This window comes from Miscanthus floridulus, chromosome 17 (genome assembly GCF_019320115.1).
Source record: "Miscanthus floridulus cultivar M001 chromosome 17, ASM1932011v1, whole genome shotgun sequence".
Lineage (NCBI taxonomy): Eukaryota > Viridiplantae > Streptophyta > Magnoliopsida > Poales > Poaceae > Miscanthus > Miscanthus floridulus.
Genome location: NC_089596.1, coordinates 12,001,602 through 12,020,581, shown reverse-complemented (window position 1 = coordinate 12,020,581; position 18,980 = coordinate 12,001,602). Strand labels below are relative to the sequence as shown.

General features: G+C 44.6%; 3 protein-coding genes across 3 annotated transcripts; all 3 read right to left on the bottom strand.

The window, feature by feature from the left end:
* Positions 1 to 413: 413 nt before the first annotated feature.
* On the bottom strand, positions 414 to 5,732 carry LOC136515109 (calcium-transporting ATPase 4, endoplasmic reticulum-type-like). Its single transcript, XM_066508803.1, has 9 exons — positions 5,694 to 5,732; positions 3,780 to 5,594; positions 3,427 to 3,496; positions 3,181 to 3,302; positions 2,783 to 3,061; positions 2,222 to 2,599; positions 1,730 to 1,839; positions 1,376 to 1,604; positions 414 to 1,268 (listed from the first exon to the last, which is right to left on the bottom strand). Exons 1-9 carry the CDS (start codon positions 5,715 to 5,717, stop codon positions 693 to 695), a joined length of 3,603 nt encoding a protein of 1,200 aa, XP_066364900.1. The 5' UTR covers positions 5,718 to 5,732; the 3' UTR covers positions 414 to 692.
* A 7,193-nt stretch (positions 5,733 to 12,925) lies between these two features.
* LOC136515237 (uncharacterized) lies at positions 12,926 to 13,871 on the bottom strand. The gene is made up of 2 exons (XM_066508891.1): positions 13,821 to 13,871; positions 12,926 to 13,759 (listed from the first exon to the last, which is right to left on the bottom strand). The coding sequence occupies exons 1-2, from the start codon at positions 13,869 to 13,871 to the stop codon at positions 12,926 to 12,928; spliced, it is 885 nt and encodes a 294-aa protein (XP_066364988.1).
* Positions 13,872 to 13,877: 6 nt separating this feature from the next.
* Positions 13,878 to 16,214, bottom strand: LOC136519028 (uncharacterized). Its single transcript, XM_066512703.1, has 2 exons — positions 14,684 to 16,214; positions 13,878 to 14,584 (listed from the first exon to the last, which is right to left on the bottom strand). Exons 1-2 carry the CDS (start codon positions 15,143 to 15,145, stop codon positions 14,042 to 14,044), a joined length of 1,005 nt encoding a protein of 334 aa, XP_066368800.1. The 5' UTR covers positions 15,146 to 16,214; the 3' UTR covers positions 13,878 to 14,041.
* Between the last annotated feature and the right edge of the window lie 2,766 nt (positions 16,215 to 18,980).

The window sequence follows — 18,980 nt, the reverse complement described above, 5'->3', positions numbered from 1 at the left end:
GTTACCTCTCGCTGAAGTTTACTTGACAGATCGTGTGAATTGTGATTGCTTTTTCCTTTGTGATCATTATAGTTATATATTACTCGATAACTACAGGTACAATTTGTTGTTACAGTTTTATCCATTGCGCGTCTGCCTCTGCGTGGCTACAAGCTTAGAAGACTATTTCAATCCACTCCTGGTAGAGCGCTGGACGTGTGCAACTTGTACTACAGTCGGTTACGCGAGCACCTCAGCCTGACATTTTTGTATGTGCTGTTCTTCAGCTTTTGCTATCTATGAATGTTTACCTCAGGCCATTCACACGCCACCTCTGACCAGTTCCAAGACAATCTAGAAGCATAATAAGGTATAGTCCCTTGCATAATTGTTGTATTGTATCCCTGATTCACATGTCTTGCAGCCAAAAAAACTGAAAAGTATCATCTGAAGTTGACTCAATGCTACATAATTCACAGGATAATATATGTTGCCAACTAACCACTTATTTTAAGAACAACGAAGCTACTTTTGTAGCTGTTTTAGCGTTAGGTGGAGAAAGAGAGAGAAACAGTGAAAATGAGTTATTTATCTGCATTTTTTCCCTGTATTGATTGAATAGTTTGGAGCTTGAGAACATTTTTCTCTGAGGTTCATCTTTATATGATTAATGGAATGGTTTAGTAACTGAGCACCGAGTCAATGTTAGCGCTTTACTCGCCCTTCTGCTTCCTCGACCGCCTCTTGGGGCCTGGAGAGCTTGTATACCTGGCCACGAACTTGAGAGCCTCGTCGATGAGCACAACCGGTAGAGCGACTAGCAGAACCAGCAGCCACTCGTTCAGGCTCAGTGGAACGATGCCAAACACTGTAGCAAGGAACGGCACGTAGAGGATCAGGAAGTGGAGACCGAACGACACCGACATCGCGACGAGCAGCCACGGGTTGACCCAGGGCGGCATAGTGAGCAGGCTGCTGTCTTCAGAGAGAGCGTTGAGCGAGTTGAACATCTCGATTGCCACTAGGACAGAGAGGGACAGCGTTGTTGCCTTCACTTTTCCTGTGTGGAAGTAGTCGCATGGGTCGTCGAATGTGAAAGTTTTAGTTCCAGCAGTGAAAGGTGAAGCCGTGAAGTTGTCCCAGGAAGAGCACTGGCCCCAGTTTGAAAGCTGTGAGTAACTGACAAGAGTGTGACCATCTCCAGTAAGGTCAATGCCCATGAAAGACCCATGTGTGTACCATATGACAAAGATGCCAACAGTTGCAATCCCAACATAAAGGCCAATTATCTGCAGACAAGGTAAAAGTCATGAGGGATTGTCTCCAAATATAAGATTCCAAAAATGAGCCAACAGATTCAAGGGATGAATAGTACAAGACAAGGGAGATCATTTACCAGGTAGCGGAACAAAATCCAGGGACTGATCAGTGAATCATCGCTCCTCCTAGGTGGCTTCTTCATGATGTCCTTGTCAGGAGGATTGAAACCTAAAGCAGTTGCAGGGGGACCATCGGTGACAAGATTGACCCACAAAAGTTGAACAGGTATCAACCCCTCAGGAATGCCCAAGGCAGAAGTTAGGAAAATAGAAGCAACTTCACCAATGTTTGAGGAAATCATGTATCTGCGGCAGCCAAGGAAGACAGTCAAGAACGCTCACAAGGAAAAAAAAGTATGCTGGCACTGTTGGCTGATGAGAACTACTAGAAAGTGTGAACAATAATCAAAACATGCTCACAGAGGACAAACCTTATGAAAGCTTTCATGTTGTTGTAAATAGATCTTCCTTCACCAACTGCAGAAACTATAGTGCTGAAATTGTCATCAGCCAACACCATGTCAGAGGCCTCTTTGGCAACCTGAAACATTAGAGATTTGTTTTAGAAAAACACTTCAAATTATACCATGACAAAATCATAGTTTTACATATGAATCTTCCTTGTGGGCACAACAACATACGGAGTATTATAAATCCATGTCCTATAGAATAAAGTTGATGCTGTTAACCCTTGTCTGTTGGCTATATGAAAAGCAGCAAACAAAGAAGCAGTCATTCTCTGGTGGCCAACACCACACCCCTTTCAATAAAAGCAGTCGTTGGAATTGGATTGTCTATAATTAAGTTTACAGCTTCGTCGAGCAGAAATAATACGGCAATTCAAAAGCTGGTAGCTCTAGTCCAGGAAGCTAGAAAGAAGTGATTTGAGGTGAACCTAATAAGATGGAAAACTAAGTATTTACCTCAGTTCCAGTAATGCCCATAGCTATACCAATGTCAGCCAGTTTCAGAGCAGGGGCATCATTGACTCCATCTCCAGTCATGGCGACAACCTCCCCATCTTCTTTCAGCAACCTCACAATCTCTTGTTTGTGCCTAGGTTCTGCCCTAGAGAACAGAAGGCCACCTTTCCCGCGTAGCAGCGCCTTCTTGTCCTCAAGCGCCATGAACTCCTTCCCTATAAGGCTCTTGAAGGTGATATCCTCATCAGGTGAAAACACACCAATTTCACGGCATATTGCCTCAGCAGTTTCTTTGTTGTCCCCAGTTATCACCATAACACGGATGCCTGCAGCTCTGCAATCTTCAATAGCATCATAGACCTCTTCCCTGGGAGGGTCCTGGCAAATCAAAACATCCATGAGAAAGAAATGTTAATTTTGTATGTAAGAAACCCAAGTGCTGACAAGAGCATTTGACACACTGCGTGTCTCTGTCCCTAAGCAATATATTCCTGTCTATTCCGGATTGTGGAGTGCAGAAACAATTTATTCAATGCAGCTCAAGTAGGAGCGTTATCTTACCCTTAGGCCCACAAGACCCGCAAATATTAGGTCAGTCTCAATAGCTGCATAATTGGCCGGATCCAGCAAGAGCTTATGAGCAGGATGGTTTTCGCCATCATATGTTGCAAATTCTGCTAGATCCTCCTTGTATGCAAAACCGAGGCAGCGCAGAGCTTTGGTTGACATCTCATGGAGGCTTGCCAGGACACTTTTCTTTGCTTTCTCATCTAATGGCACCACGGAACCATCCTTCAGTTGAATGTGGCTACTTCGCTCAAGTAAAGTTTCAACAGCTCCCTGCGATAAATACAAGAACTCTGAATGAATACCAGTCCAGCAAACATGAGATCCAATGAAAATCATACTTAGCTTGAAAAATTGTTCAGTACACATGCAGGAAATAGGGGAATCGATACCTTCACGAGCAGGGCATTGCTTCCTGAACTGGTTTTCACAATGGCACCCATTGATTTCCTTGTGCGATCAAACTCGAGGGTAGCGATCCTTTTGGCAACATTGTTCCACCATTTGCAGCAGCCTGTCAGCAAACAACATTGCAATCCACTTGTGTGAGACTCCTTGCATGTATGTATTTATTAAGCACCACTTACAAGGAAGGAAATAGAATGTAAATAAGGTGCGAAGAACGTGTATTTTGTTACCTAATGCCTCAGACGGATCCAAGGACAGACCATTCTTTCCTCCAGGCAGGCCCATTTTCTCAACCAGAACCTAGAAGTAATAAAAAAAAGGAAGTTAGCGAAAACAACATCTTGTTTATTTCCCGACAGCAATCTTGTCCTGTTTAGCATTCGACCAACACATGTGAGAACGAACACCACTTTCCGTTGTCAGTTCTCACCATACTGTGCCTAGTAGGCTGTTTGCAGCATGATGATCAACTACATTTGTAACTGTAACTGGTGAATCAGAGTTACTCCTAACTGGCTAACTAATAAGGATTCAGAGATCGCGTAACAATAGCAGAATGCGAATAAGTTTTAGCAATCCTCACCTTTAGAGCTGCCTCTGTCGGCATTCCAGTGGCAACATACTGATGCGAAGAATGTGCCACATTGGCATCGTTGCACACAGCTGCGACCTTGGCGATCGTCTCGAGGTTGGCATCAATGCTCCCAGCAGGCCAGTCGTGAATCTTCCCGTCCTGGGGATCGTACGACGTACCGTCCACCTTGAAGCTCCTAACCTCCAGCGAAGAATCGCCAATGGCCACGAGCTTCGCCACTGACATCTTGTTGGTGGTGAGCGTCCCAGTCTTGTCGGAGCAGATGACGGTGGTGCAGCCGAGGGTCTCGACGCTAGGCAGCTTCCTGACGAGCGCATTCTTGGCAGCCATCTTCCTGGTCCCGAGCGCGAGGCAGGTGGTGATGACGGCGGGCAGGCCCTCAGGTATGGCGGCGACGGCGAGCGCGACGGCGATCTCAAAGTAGTAGGTGCACTTCTCGAAGGAGAAGCTGACGTTCCTGGGCACCCATCCCCCCTGGAGGTCGAAGGTGAGGAAGTACTTGACGTTGATGAGCCAGACGAGCGCGCAGATGAGGCCGATGATCTTGGTGAGCGCCTCCCCGAACTCGTTGAGCTTCTTCTTGAGCGGCGTGTCGTCGTCCTCCTGCGACGCCTGGTGGATCTGCGCGTGGATGGCGCCGATCTCCGTGGCCATCCCGGTGCGCGCGACGATGCAGAGCGCGGCGCCGTTGACGACGGTGGTGCCGGCAAACACCATGCACTCCTTAGCCTGTATATCGGCGTCCTCCACCGGCACCGCGCGGGAGGTCTTGTTGACGGACGCCGTCTCCCCGGTCAGCGACCCTTGCTCGAGGCGGAGCGTGGAGGTGAGCAGGCTCGCGACGCGCATGTCGGCGGGCACCTTATCCCCGACGCGGAGCTGCACGACGTCGCCCGGGACGAGGTCCCGCGCGGGCAGCGCGGGGACCCAGCCGCCGTCGCGAAGGACCGCGGCGTGGTGGGACTGGATCTCCCGCAGCGCGTCCAGCGCCCGCTCCGCGTTGGCCTCCTGCCACACCCCGACGGCCGCGTTCACGACGAGGATGAGGAAGATGACGAGCGGCTCGACGAAGGCGGCGAGCGTCGGGGCGGTGCCCGAGGAGGCGGAGGAGGAGAGCGCGAGGAGGAAGGAGACAGCGGCGGCCGCGAGCAGGATGCGCACCAGCATGTCCTCGAACTGGTTCAGCAGCAGCCGCAGCAGCGACGGGCCCGGGTGCTCCGCCAGCTCGTTCGCCCCGTGGACGCGCAGCCGCGCCGCGGCCTCGGCGGAGGAGAGGCCGCGGGTGATGGAGATCCCCAGCCGCTCCTCGCAGTCCGACACCGATCGCGCCCACGCCGGGAACGCGGATAGGTCGTCCGCGTCGCCGGTGGCGGCGGCGGGCACCGGTGGCGCCGCCTCGCCCATCGCCGTCGGAGGAGCGGCGGCGGTGGAGGAGTCGGGTGGTTGGTTCGTTGGCGTGCGGTGCGGAGAGCCGGAGACCGGAGCGTGCCGCAACGAAACAAGCCGACGAAGCAGGGGATGGCAATGCCCACGCTGGGGACGGACGGATGAAGCAGAGTGCAGGCACGGGCGGCGGAGTTGTGGGAATCCGGGCGGCGGCACGCGCCGCGGCACTGGCAGCGGACGCGGCGGGCGGCGGCGGCAGAGAGGACGACGAGGAGTCGTCCCGGTTCCGGAAGTTGTTCGGTGTGGGCCCCGACGGTACCTAGTGGTGGTGGTGGTGGGGCGGAGGTGGGAACCGCATGCGCGGCGGTCGCTCGCTCGGTCGGGGTCGGTCGGTGCCTCTCCTCTCCTCGGCCTGTGCTGCAAGTTGATGAAGAGGGGAGTTGAAGAAGGGTGTGGATGGAAGGCGAGGTCCTCCGTCCTCGTCGAATGGAACGAGGAATTTTTTGAAACACTGACCTGATTCCAGATTTTTTCCTTCATGTAAAGATAATATTTAACTCAGGGTTTCGTATGCAAAATATTAGAACGTGTTTACTGTTCTTGGCGGACAAAATTAGACTGCAGGTTAGTTCATAGAAAAATAGAGGGATTTTTCGCAAAATGTATAGAGACAGGTCGACACAGCGATGAGCCATACGGTGCTTCCCAACCCCTGATTCGTGGCCTGCGGAGGAAGCTACCGCGAAGCTTCCTAGACGACGGTCTCCGGGTGGGGTGGGAAGCCGCAAGCGGAAAGGCGTGTCGTCCACGGTGGCGTCGACAGATGGCGCAGGCGCAGCCTTGTGGAAAGTGGAAACCACAGGCGATGGCCACCTGTGGACGACCGACGACGGGACGGCCTCACTGCGTAGCGTGTGCTCGGCATGCGTGCCAGATGAACTCATCACTGCTGATAGCCTGATGCTGTGCGATGATACTACTACTACGCGCAAACTAACCAATCCAGGCGGTTTTTTTTATTAACCCTTTTTCAAATATTATTTTAAAAAGATCTCATATAATGGCCCGTTCGCTTCGATGAAAAAATAAAACGTAATACTATTCTGATTGATTTGTTATGAGAGAAAAACAATGTTTTAGTTAAAAAAAAGTAAACCGAAAAAAACAAATTACAAGAGAAGCGAATATGGCCAATATTTATTTCTATTTCTAATCGACGCGTCAAGGCCTCTGGCGTGATAAAAACACGTTATCGTACCACATGCATCGACATGATATGATCTGTCACCATGGACAGTGATTTTTAGGTCGTGCCGACGGTGATTTTCAGGTGGTGCCGCGCTAACTGGACTCATATTAATTGCGTATCAGCGCTTGTCGTCTTAGAAAAATCATATTTTTCTTGTATGATGTTAAACAAAAATACTTTTTATATGAAAATTGTAGCTCTCGATGAAATCTATAGCTTTATAGTTTTGAGTTTTTTATTCAAAGGTTGTTAAGATGCTAAAAAATAATATAAGATTTCAGCAGCATATTAATCACGTATAGGTGCTCGTCGCCTTACAAAAAAATCATATCTTTCTTACAAAACTCAACTTCTGGCTACGTACATAGACAACACTGCATAGGAACATAACTACGAGCTGATTCATTTGGGGACGGGGGGATAAATCTTATATTGTTGACCTATACAGTAAAATAAGTAAGGTCTTGTTTAGTTATTCTCCCTAAAGTTTACTTTCTATCACATTAGATGTTTGGACACATGCATGGAGTATTAAATATAGACTAAAAAATAACTAATTGCACAAATTGCGACTAATTTACGAGATAAATTTTTTAAGCCTAATTAGTCCATGATTTGACAATATGTTGCTACAGTAAACATGTGCTAGTGACGGATTACTCAGGCTTAATAAATTCGTCTCACGGATTACTGAGGACTTCTGTAATTTATTTTATTATTACTATCCAAATGCTCTCATATGACACCCCGATGTAACACTCGATGTGACATCCCTAAACTTTACTCTCTGGATTTAAACATCACCTAAATTGATGCTCAAGAATAGAAATATTTAGCTTAGGACAAAACTAATATGATATGTAAAAAAAATACATGAAGTGTAAGAGGTTTACTAAGTTTGTTCTAAGTTGGTGGCGAAGCTTGGAGGGAATCCAAGAGGAAGCTAATAGCATTAAAGATTTCCTTGATGTGTAAATCTCTATTACTTGCTGAACAACATCCTTTGACACCCTTAGGGCTCGTTCGGTTGTGGGCCTGGATTCAATCCACCTTCCTTTCTAAAATGTGTGCACCAATAGGCTATTTAAGGATCTTGCGGAGGCTACATGCAGCAAAAAAACTCAGTCATCTCGCCTGGAATCAATCCTGACCTCTAGTGTCCCGGAACAAATCCGTTCGGATGCTATGTGCAGAAGAACATGCGGAGACTACATGAAACGGAATAAATCCCCATGGACGCTTCCTGCAACTTAGCAATCACCCTGCACACAGCTGTGTAGATTGGTTCCGGAATGAATCCCCATGGAATTAATCCGTTGCAAACGAACAAGCCCTTAAGATATTTCAATCGCGTGGGAGCGGGGGCGGGGGCTGGGGCGTGGGCACGGGCATGGGCGGGGAAGGGGGAGGGGGTGGTGGCGTGACCTACTATGGTCTAAGCTTCGGCATTACCTAAGTCAAATCATGCCAAATTTGTTCAACTCTAGAAAAGAACAATAATAGTTACGATATAAAATTAGCATCATTGGTACGTTAGGAAATATATTTTTATAATTTATATTTCATGTGATAGATAGATGTTAATATATTTTTGTTAAATTAATCAAATTTGGCATAGTGTGACTTAGAACAAACATATATCCCTTATGTTTAGGTCGGAGAAAATGAGAATGTTAACATAGATTAGCATGGAGGCCTATGCTTATATTTATTATAAATAGTTACTAAAAGATTATGAACTATGATTTAGAAACCGCGTATAGTCCATTCGTCTCAAAATAAATCAATTTAGAGTTGTCCAAAGTCCAAGCATTTTAAATTTCACTAATTTTTACAGAAAAAAGGCATCAATATTTATGACATGAAATTAGTCAAATTGAAGATACTTTGACCTAAGGTCACTTTAGGGGTCGATTTTTTTTATGAAATGTAGTACTCCCTCCGTCCAAGGAAAAAAATATAGTTATCATTTTTCGATGAGTTAAAGAATCTAAACTTGACTAAAGCTATATTAAAAATACTAACATTCATGATACAAAGTAAGTACTATTGAATTAATTATGGAATATATTTTTATAATAATTTTATTGAAGACATAGATGTTAATTCTATTTATTACAAATTTGGTCAAACTTTCTCCAATTTGACTTACATAAATAACATACTCACTCTGTCCCACAATAATTGCACTTGTCGCCTCTGAAGGAGACCGAATTTTTGCAAAAATATATTAATATTTATGATATATATATATAGTAAGTATCCTTAGATTGAGTATGGAGTATATTTTTATAATAAACTTATTTAGAGACATAAATGTTGATATTTTTAGCTAAATTTAAAAGTTTAATTTATCGAGAAACGAGATGTGTATTTATTTTGAGACGGAGCGAGCGAACCTATGACATGACGTAGTGTCAACGTCCCACGGATTATTGGCGAAAAGAAAGCAGCCAGCGCCAGGCGATGTGTGGTGTGGTTTGGGTCCATGTTGACAAAAAAAACCCCCTACTAAACTGGTTAGATTTGTGAGATGTGGTTATATGATTTTATATTGCCATCATTATTTACCGAGACATGAAAGCAGCGGAATATTCGGTGCCGGGCCAACCTCTGATGATCTGATCCATTGTCAGCGAAGGTTCCTCGAGGTTTCGCGAGTTGCATTTGCAGCCTTGCATGATAATGACGTGGGGCTGGCTGAGCGATCAACGTGGACAAACCTGGCGCGCAGCCGCCAGTAACGACGACACTTTATATTACTAAGGGGGTGTTGGGTTCCGGTGACTATTTTTTTAGTCCCTGTCACATCGGATGTTTGGACACTAATTTGGAGTATTAAATATATTTTAATTACAAAACTAATTACATAGATGGAGACTAATTTGCGAGACGAATCTATTAAGCCTAATTAGTGCATGATTTGACAATGTGGTGCTACAGTAAATATGCTCTAATGATGGATTAATTAGGCTTAATAGATTCGTCTCGTAAATTAGTCTCCATCTGTGTAATTAGTTTTATAATTAGAATATATTTAGTACTCCAAATTAGTGTCCAAACATCCGATGTGACAGGGACTAAAAATTAATCCCTGAAACCAAACACCCCCTAATAATCCTCCTAGGAGTACTTTTTAACTCCGCCATCCACCCATCCACATCCACTATTCTGTATATCGTACTTTCCTCCCTCCGTATCCCTGTAGAGTTGACGTGGATGAATTCTCCATCTCAACTTTTAATATTTTATGTATTTAGGGTGCGTTTAGATCCAAAAAATTTTGGATTTTGGCTCACTGTAGCATTTCGTTTGTATTTGGTAATTAGTGTCTAATTATGGACTAATTAGGTTCAAAAGTTTCGTCTCGCAATTTCTCGATCAACTGTGTAATTAGTTTTTTTTTTCGTCTACATTTAGTACTCCATGCATGTGCCGCAAGATTCGATGTGACAGTTACTATGCAAAATTTTTTGGCAACTAAACAGGGCCTTATTATCAGCAGCCGGGACAGCAGCACCACGCCTGTGCTGTGAACATGTGGGGCCAGACTGTGCAAAGTCAGGTGTGACAATGGAGTAAATGCTATCCTCTCAAGCACGCATGTCCCACGTACACGTACTCCCTCCCCTCACAAAAAAAAAAAATCCTTCTACGAGCTTTGTGTCATTAAATTCATTTTGACTTAATTTATAGGGAAGAGTATTAACATTTATTTATTTAACTAGGTTTGCTATAAAAATATATTTCATAATTAATTTAATACTCTCGGTCCCAAAAAGAATATCACACCTGGCCTTGTTCGGCTTATCCCATATTTGGTTTGTTCAGTTTGTTTTTTCAGCTGGAACAACGTTTTTCTCTCACAACAATTCAGCCAAAACAGTGTTTTCAGCCAGTTTCAGCCAAGTTTCAGACCAGCGAACGGGGTCAGGGGTCTATGCAAGTGAAACTATCTTAAGTTTGACTAGTTTACAAAAAATTATCTGACTTTTTGAGAAGTGAGATGACACTCTTTGTGGGACAAGGGAGTAAATGCTAGTAATTTTGTTATATAACTTTGGTCAAACTCCAAATTGTCTGGTCAAAGTCAAACTATCTTAAATTCAACTAAATTTATAGAAAACTCTAACAACACGTATGACTCCAAATAGACATATAACAAAAATTTATTTCATTAGAAATATATTGATACTTGATATGAAAATATAAAACTTCAATACAAATTTGGTTGAATTTGAAATTATTTTATTTTGAGTTTAACACTGTTTTAGAACTGCATCTTTTTATGGATCGAGTAGCTATATATCTACTCCTATCTCTATCTACTCCTATGCATCCATCTATCAACGGGTCCACCCATTGAATTGGATTATATTGAACACATTTGACTTGTCTCCACGCACGCAACCGCGCGACAAACCAGTAGGGGAATCCGAATTTCCACCTTTATAAAAAAAGATCGAATTTCCCATCTTTTTCCACAAGGCGTCGTGGTCATCCTTGCGAGTCACATCTTCGTAGAAATTCTGTCATCAGATGAGACATTACTCCTACTATAGTACTAGTAGAGATGGAGAAATGAGATAGACAGCCTGTTGTTTCAACTATTTAACAATATTTTTTTTCATAACAAATCAGCATCCGCCGGACTTATACTCAGAAATCTACTGCGATTAGACCGAGAGATGGATAGGGTCACTCAGAAATCAACCAGGACCATGTTTAGTTCCACCAAATTCCCAATTTTGACACTATGCAAAAAGAAGATTCCTCGTCACATTAAACTTACGGTACATGTATGGAGTACTAAATGTTGACAAAATCAAAAACTAATTACACAGTTTGGTTGTATTTTGCGAGACGAATGTTTTGAGCCTAATTAGTTAACGATTGAATAATTATTACCAAATAAAAACAAAACGCTACTGTACCTATAGTGTAGCTACAGTATTTTCGACGGCGCCGATTCGGCCCAACTAAGGGGGTGTTTGGTTCCTACAGGAAAATTTTAGTCCATGTCTCATCGGATGTTTGGACACATGCATGAAGTATTAAATATAGACGAAAAAAATAACTAATTGCACAGATTGTGGCTAATTTGCGAGACGAATTTTTTAAGCCTAATTAGTCCATAATTTGACAACGTTGTGCTACAGTAAATATGTGCTAATGGCGGATTAATTATGCTTAATAAATTCGTCTCGTAAATTAGCCTCCATCTGTGTAATTAGTTTTATAATTAACTCATATTTAGTTCTCCTAAATAACATCCGAACGTCCGATGTGACATGGACTAAAATTTAGTCCAGGAAACCAAACACCCTCTAAACATGACCCTGGCCGAGAGATGGATAGGGTCACAGGGAATAGGAGGTAGGGCCGTCGTAGGAGTAGAAAGCATGGCCACGAGAGACACTGGCATCTTGGCCTTCGTTCCTTGATTTCTGCGTGTCTCTGTCTGCGAGGAGACGACAGTCAGACACAGCAGGTGTGGAAACAGGGCCTTGTTTAGATTGCAAGTTTTTTGAACCCAAATTTTTTCATCCAAAATGGTTCAAAATCTGACATCCAAAGGGTTGAAAACTTTTCATAGCACTGTTTACCCTGCCAAAGCAATAATGGACTAAAAGACACAAGTGGCACTATTAAATACATTTGGAGGGATGCTTGCTGCCAGGCTCATCCTTGCATGCGCATGCATGCAAATCCATGCATGCTGCATGCTGCATGCTGCCTGCTCTTTCTTGCATGCTCTCGCATGCAAATCCATACATGCAGCCACAAAGGCCTCCATTGTCCCAGGCATAATGCAGTAGAGGAAATCCAAAATTATTACAACATTCAAATATTATTACAGTCCGAAAATCATTTTACAGTCCTCAAATATTACAATGCATGTACCCAAATGTTACAGTCGTCAAATATTACAGTCCTCAAGCAACATTATTACAAGTCCAAACCGCAATCAAACAATTACAACTCACAAGTTATCAAACATACACATGTATCAATATCTATTAAACAGCCTGTTGGCAATGCTGTCACGAAAGGCATTCATCTGTTCACGATCTGCGCTATCAGGGGCAGGCTCTGTTTCTGGCTGATGAAGATAGGCTTCAGCCGGCATAAAGTTAAGATGATGATCTAGGTGCTGGAAGTCCACATCAAATTGCCTACTCAACCTTATGAAGTTATGCAAAGCAACACAAGCAACTATAATCTGCGTTTGTGTTTGAGGAGGATAGGCAGGGATACTCAACAATATGCGCCACTTCATCTTCAAGACGCCAAAGGCCCTTTCAATCACATTCCTAAGAGATGAGTGTGCATAATTGAATATCTCCTGTTTACCTCGAGGTTCTCCGGCGTTTTGAAAGTCTTGAATATGGTACTTCGTTCCCTTGTAAGGAGCAAGGTACCCGGGACGGTTTGGGTAGCCGGCATCCACCAAGTAAAACATCCCTACACCACCAAGTACCTGTAATTGTTAAATGTTTCAATTAGAAATGTCAAATGTACTACCACCTAGTTGTCTACCTTCAGGTGGGTGAGGGAAGTCATCCTTGAATGTTGTCATGGCATCCTCGAACACTCTTGTGTCATGGGCAGACCCCGGCCATCCCGCAAGGAGAAAAGTAAAAATCATGTCAAAGTCGCAAGCAGCCATCACATTCTGAGTTGTGATGCCCTTCCGACACAAGTGCTGCACAAACTTATCTTGTGGCACCAAAACAGGGAAGTGGCTGCCATCTATAGCTCCTATGCACCTCTTGAATTCAGGATAGAAGCGTCGGTTCCTCACCCTAGGATGCATTGTACTAAATTCTGGGTCCACAGGTTTAATGATATCATTACCAAGTGCAACAACACAGGGCAGCACTCTATAGAACATGTTGTGGACTGTGCCTAATGACCTCTCAAATCTATCATCAGCTTGCCTATATGATTGTGGAGCACCAACCATCCAAAGGAACATACCTAAAGCCTCAGTTGAGGTGGACTTTTTTGTGTCTTTGAGGTCATACTCATCAGTCAATACCTTGTGCAGTCTATAGAACATATCTGGGGTGATTCTAAACATGTTGTAACAGGCAGTTTCATTTGCTAGTTTATGTTCTACCCAGTCCAGCCCAGTCATCTTTGGCACCCTATAGTATGCCCTATTGTAGTACTTTTGCATGTGAATGGCATACTGGGACGTACCATATACGATTGCAGTTTCTTCTTCGATGTCATCAAAGAATAAGCTGAAGAAGTCCTCCTCCCACTGTGCATCATCATCGTCATCGTCGTCCTCATCAACGGCCGGACCAGCAGGTTGAGCAGCCCCCTGCACACATGAAACAAACAAATGAACACAAATCAGTTCTAATTCCCAGGGAACAACATACACAGGGCAGCAGTTCCTCAAATCCAACAGCACTGACTCCAGAAACAAACATTATGGCTAAATTCAGACATCACAAGCGAAGATCACAAATCACTTAGTTGCTGTTGACAAGTTCGACAACACAACATACAAATGACAGACGTAGTTCAACCAACATGCATCACAGACTTAGTACACGAGGTTCATGACACAAACACAAGACAAATGCATTATTAAGAGGGTCTAGTTAATGACCCCGGCATAGTGCTTAATGATGGCCATCCTTCCTTTTGCTTCTGACTTGATAAACATTCTCATAGCAGCTTCGTTTTGGGTGATCATGAGGACACCAATCCACTGCCTCTCATTTTCCTCTGTTGCCCCTGCCTCTTTAGCCAGCTGTATGACTTGGTCAATGGTGTCCATTTTGTCATTCTTCTTCTTCTCTACAGCTTGATTCCTCTCATGCCAAATCTCCTTCAGAGCTTCAGTCCTGTTGTCCAGACTGACGGTCAAGTTCCTTATGCCTTCGTTCATCCTCACTGCTTGGCTCCTGCCCCTCTTGCTGGGACTAGCAGCAGTGCTGCGGGTGCTGAGGCTGCTGTAGCTTCTCTTGCTCCCAGTGCTCTGAGGGGTATGGACGTCTTCGTCATCGTCACTGCTCACATACAGTGGCGCATTCCTACGGCTAGGAGCATAAGCGGTTTCCCCTGTCACTGCTACGCCAAGGAACATGCGCTCCAAAAGGTCCATGTAGTCAGGCAGTGTACCCTTAAGCTTGTTGTCCTGCAAAACAAGAATTACAAAAGAACTTGTTTAGAACACATGATTACAACACAGAATTAGGTAAGCAAAACATGATTACAAAACAGAATTATGTTGTACCTTGTCGTTGGTTTTCCACCATTCAGCTGAAGCACTGATGGAGCCATCTGCATTGCGCCCCAAGCCTGTCTCCTTGTGATAGAGCTTCCGTAGGTCATTCCATTCCTTCTTCAGCTGGCGGACCCTACTCCCAAAGATGATGTTGTCATGAACTAATTCTGTCGCTTTGAAGTAACCCTCTGTCAGATTTTTCCAACCCCATTTCGACATCTGACCCCTAGGGCAGTTCCCCTTGTCAATCTCGTCAACGTAGAGCTGACAGAAAGTCCGGGTGTTTTGAGGACTCCACTGGGCCCTGCTAAGGGTACTCTGAAATGATGCATAAAGAAAAAACAACACATGGCATAGGTAAACAATATGCCTAAACAACACATGGCATAAAGAAAAAACAACACTAGCACAAGCACTGCATAACACAGCTCGCATAAACAGCATGCACAAGCACAGCATAGCACAGCACATCAATCTACTTGTACTAGCACAAGCACTGCATAGCACCGCAATCTACCATGTGAGCAGCACCTAGCACAGCACAGCAATCCCATGGAGAAAGAAACTTTGTGTACCGGGACATTAGTCGGAGGGACGTCCTCGTCGCCGGCGGCGGGCTGGACTAGGCTGCGACGCACACCGGGCCTCCTGGAACCGCCAGCCGAGCCGCCTGCCTCATCACCATGAGGCCCCAGGGGAGGCACGCGGCGGCGAGGAGGTCGGAGGCCGAGGGAACCCCTGCCGGCGCGGGATGGCACGCGCACGGGAGGGGGGCCGTCACCGATGCCGCTGCCGCCGTCTTCAGCCGGGGACTGGAGGATCTCCTGGTAACGACCCAAGCCCGGCCACGACTGGCTGGCGTTGAGGTCGAGCTCGCTGAACCCCAGGTGGCTAAGGGAGGGCGCGTTGCTGCCGAAGACGTCGCCGGAGTTGTTGCGGAAGCCGGTGTGGGCCCCGGATCCGGCGTACGGCGGCGCCTGGGATAGGAAGTCCATGGTTTCGGAGCCATCTCCGTAGCCGGAAGCGTTGTCCAAGGAGACGTCGTTGAAGTCGCCATCTTGATGCGAGCCGCCGTGGTACCCGTCCATCGCCGACGAGGAGGTCAAGGACACCAGATCCGGACGAAGGGAAGGTGGATCTGGACGTAGGAGGGCTAGATCTGGTGGAGGACTGAGCGGCGGCGCGGGAGACCGAGAGCGGCGGCGACGGAAATGGAGAGCGGCTGCGGCGGAAATGGAGACCGGCCTAGGGTTCGGGGGGAGAGGGAATGGATGCGGTGAGGGGCGCGGGGACGGGGTGGGCTGGATCAGGTGCTGGACTGAGCGGATGCGGGGGAGACCGAGAGCGGCGGCGGCGGAAATGGAGAGCGCTGGCGGGGCGAGAGCGGCCTAGGGTTTCCCGGGGGAGAGGGAGTGGAGACGGGCGCGCGAACGGGGCCGTGGTCAGGGTAATACTGGGGATGCACGCAGCCCGAGGCAATGATTGGGCCGGGCCATATTTGCACCGTGCGGGCCGAAATTTTTTGCATCAGCCGTTTAGATTCCAAATTCCAAAAGTTAGTTTTTTTTGCAATTTGGGCTGCATCTAAACGAGCCCCAGATCCAATAGCCATGAAATCGGTAACTTGCACCGTGAATAAGAAAAATACTTCATCAGTTCTGAGTTATAAGTCGTTTTGATTTTTTTTATCTATTTTGTTATTTATCTAGATATATTATTATATCTAGATGCATAACATAATGGCAAAAAAGTAAAGTGATTTATAATTTAGAATGGATGGAGTATAAGGTAATGATATGAGTTGAATAGTTTAGATTCGTATTCGAAATTTCGAATATCCTTTTATTTGTTTGTTTGTCTATATTGTCTATAAGCATCCATCTGTGTTACTAAAGATTTTATTAAAAAAAGCAAGTCATATAATGAGAGATTGAAATATAGTAAACTCTATACATACATACATACAGTAAAAATAATAAAAAGATATTGTTAGCCATGTTATCTGTATAAATTCACAATGTTGCAATCTGATCATTTCGTGCCTCGGAGTAGCTTGCTACTGTGAATTTGTAAGGCATGCCCCGTAATAACAAAGAGTTGAGAGGGTTCAAAAAGGGTGGCATTTTTGTGAATCTATTTTTTTGGATAACATATATACAGCTTGCTCGTTTGTTGGTTTCAGCCAGAGCTTATCAGCCAAGGTACAGTGTTTTTCTCCCACAACAAACCAGCACCAGCCAAGCTTATCAGCCCAGAAACCAACCAGCGAACAGGCTGATAGATTCCATTGAGACAAAAGGAATACCATAAAAGAGCATCCTAAAAGTTTGCACACAGTTATAAGGTAATATATATAGGTCTTACTTTTGCACGCATGTACTCCTTGGGTTCCAAATTGTAAGTCATTTCTAGATACATAGCATTTGCTACGTACCTAGATATGCATTATATGATATATCTATACTACACAATAAAAGCTAGTTTACAATTTAGAACGGAAGTGGTACTAATATGGTACTCCCTCCATCCAAAAAAAATAAGTGAGGGTTTTTACTTTTAGAGTTCTTCTTTGACCATTTGCCTTATTCAAAATTTTCTTATAAATATTATTTATTTTGTTATGACTTATTTTATTATTAGCTAGAGATACTTTCATAGTGACTTATTTATTTTATTGCTGCACAAAAAAATTAAATAAGATGAACAGTTAAATAAGAAGTCTAAAAGTAAAAAAAAGTCACTTATTTTAAGACGGAAGGAGTACATTGTTTTCCCACTGTATATGACTTATGTTTGTCGGCTCCTAAAAATGCAATGGTTTTTATGCCTTCTGTTTCAACAGCTCCCTACCCTAGATTGCACCACTGAAGGGAAGGGCTTATGCCTTATGATGATGCAAGTCTGCCTATGGATTACCGGATGGAAAGAATGTATTACAGGTAACGACGACGGGGCCAACCGAGAGCTCGTTCGTTTCCCTGGGAGACAGAATGATAGGGTTGATCAGCCGGAACGATTGGTAGCCTCATTCCAGAATAACCAAATGAGCCCTCAAGGGAATGTATTACATGTAACTCTGAATCGGTTCCTTTTTCGTTTCACGGGTTTGGCATGTACTATGTACAACCTCCGTCCCTAAAAGAGAGTCGCTATGAAAATAGTGCTGGTCAAACTTTCTCAATTTTAACTAGGTTTGTATAAAATTCGTGCAACATTTATATCTCTAAATAAGTTTATTATGAAAGTATATTCAACGATCTACCTAATAGTACTCATTATGTACCATAAATATTAATAGTTTGTTAAATATATTTGGTTATAAAATTAAAAGTTGTTGATTTTTTTGATGCAAGAATGAATTTTTTTTAGCGACGGAGGTACTTCACGGACAAAAAAACATCCATCCATTTTGGTGATAAGAAAAAAAGCCTGGAGGCACTATGCAGCCGGGGAAGCTTCAATTCCCTTGCAAGTTGCAACGAAAGACTGGAACGAGACAGAGCATAGGCTAGGGGCTAGGTCGCTAGGCCCCACCGCCCTAGGGTGGGTGTGTCCCCTCGGTGTGGCCGTGTGCGTGTCCTGCCGCTGCCAGCAGCCACACCATGGTCCACGGATCGCGCATCCGCTTCATCGTTTACGTGGCTTATTACTATAAGCCAATTAATATTGTTTTATTATAAAAAAAATAAACATAGCTCGTACGATTAAACGAACACGGTGCATGCTGCATGATGCATGCATGGATGGAGGGTTGCCCAAAGTCAATGCTGAGACTTGAACCTGACGGGCTAGTTTGTCATGTCCTCTGTACTACACGTCGTGGTCGTTGTCGTCTTGTCCCGTCCGCATGCACGTCCGCGTCACTACCAGTAGGATTTTTATTTTATTTTAAAGAAAGCAAAGCAAAAGGTTTGTCCTCTGATCTGGCTTGAGGACACTGCCGTGAGGTACGTACTTGTAGTAGTACGTCTTCACGATAAATACGCGTAAAGTTCATGGTTTCTGTTTTCTTCGTACTGCAATGTACTCCGTGCTGGTCTTGTAGATCCGAGAGAACCTTTTTAGGACATTCGGAGTGGATGAAACAAAGAGGTTTCTACTTTTTATATGATTTGGCTTGTTCGCTGATTGGTATCTAGGCTGATAAGGCTGGTGTTGGTTTATTGTGAGAGAAAAATACTGTTGACTGACTGATGAGCCATGTCTGCGAACAGGCTGAATGATCTCTTTGGTTGTGTTTATTCGCCAAACATGGCTAGTAAAATAAGCCTAGTTAACCCAATCCAGCGCATGCAAGGTAAAATAA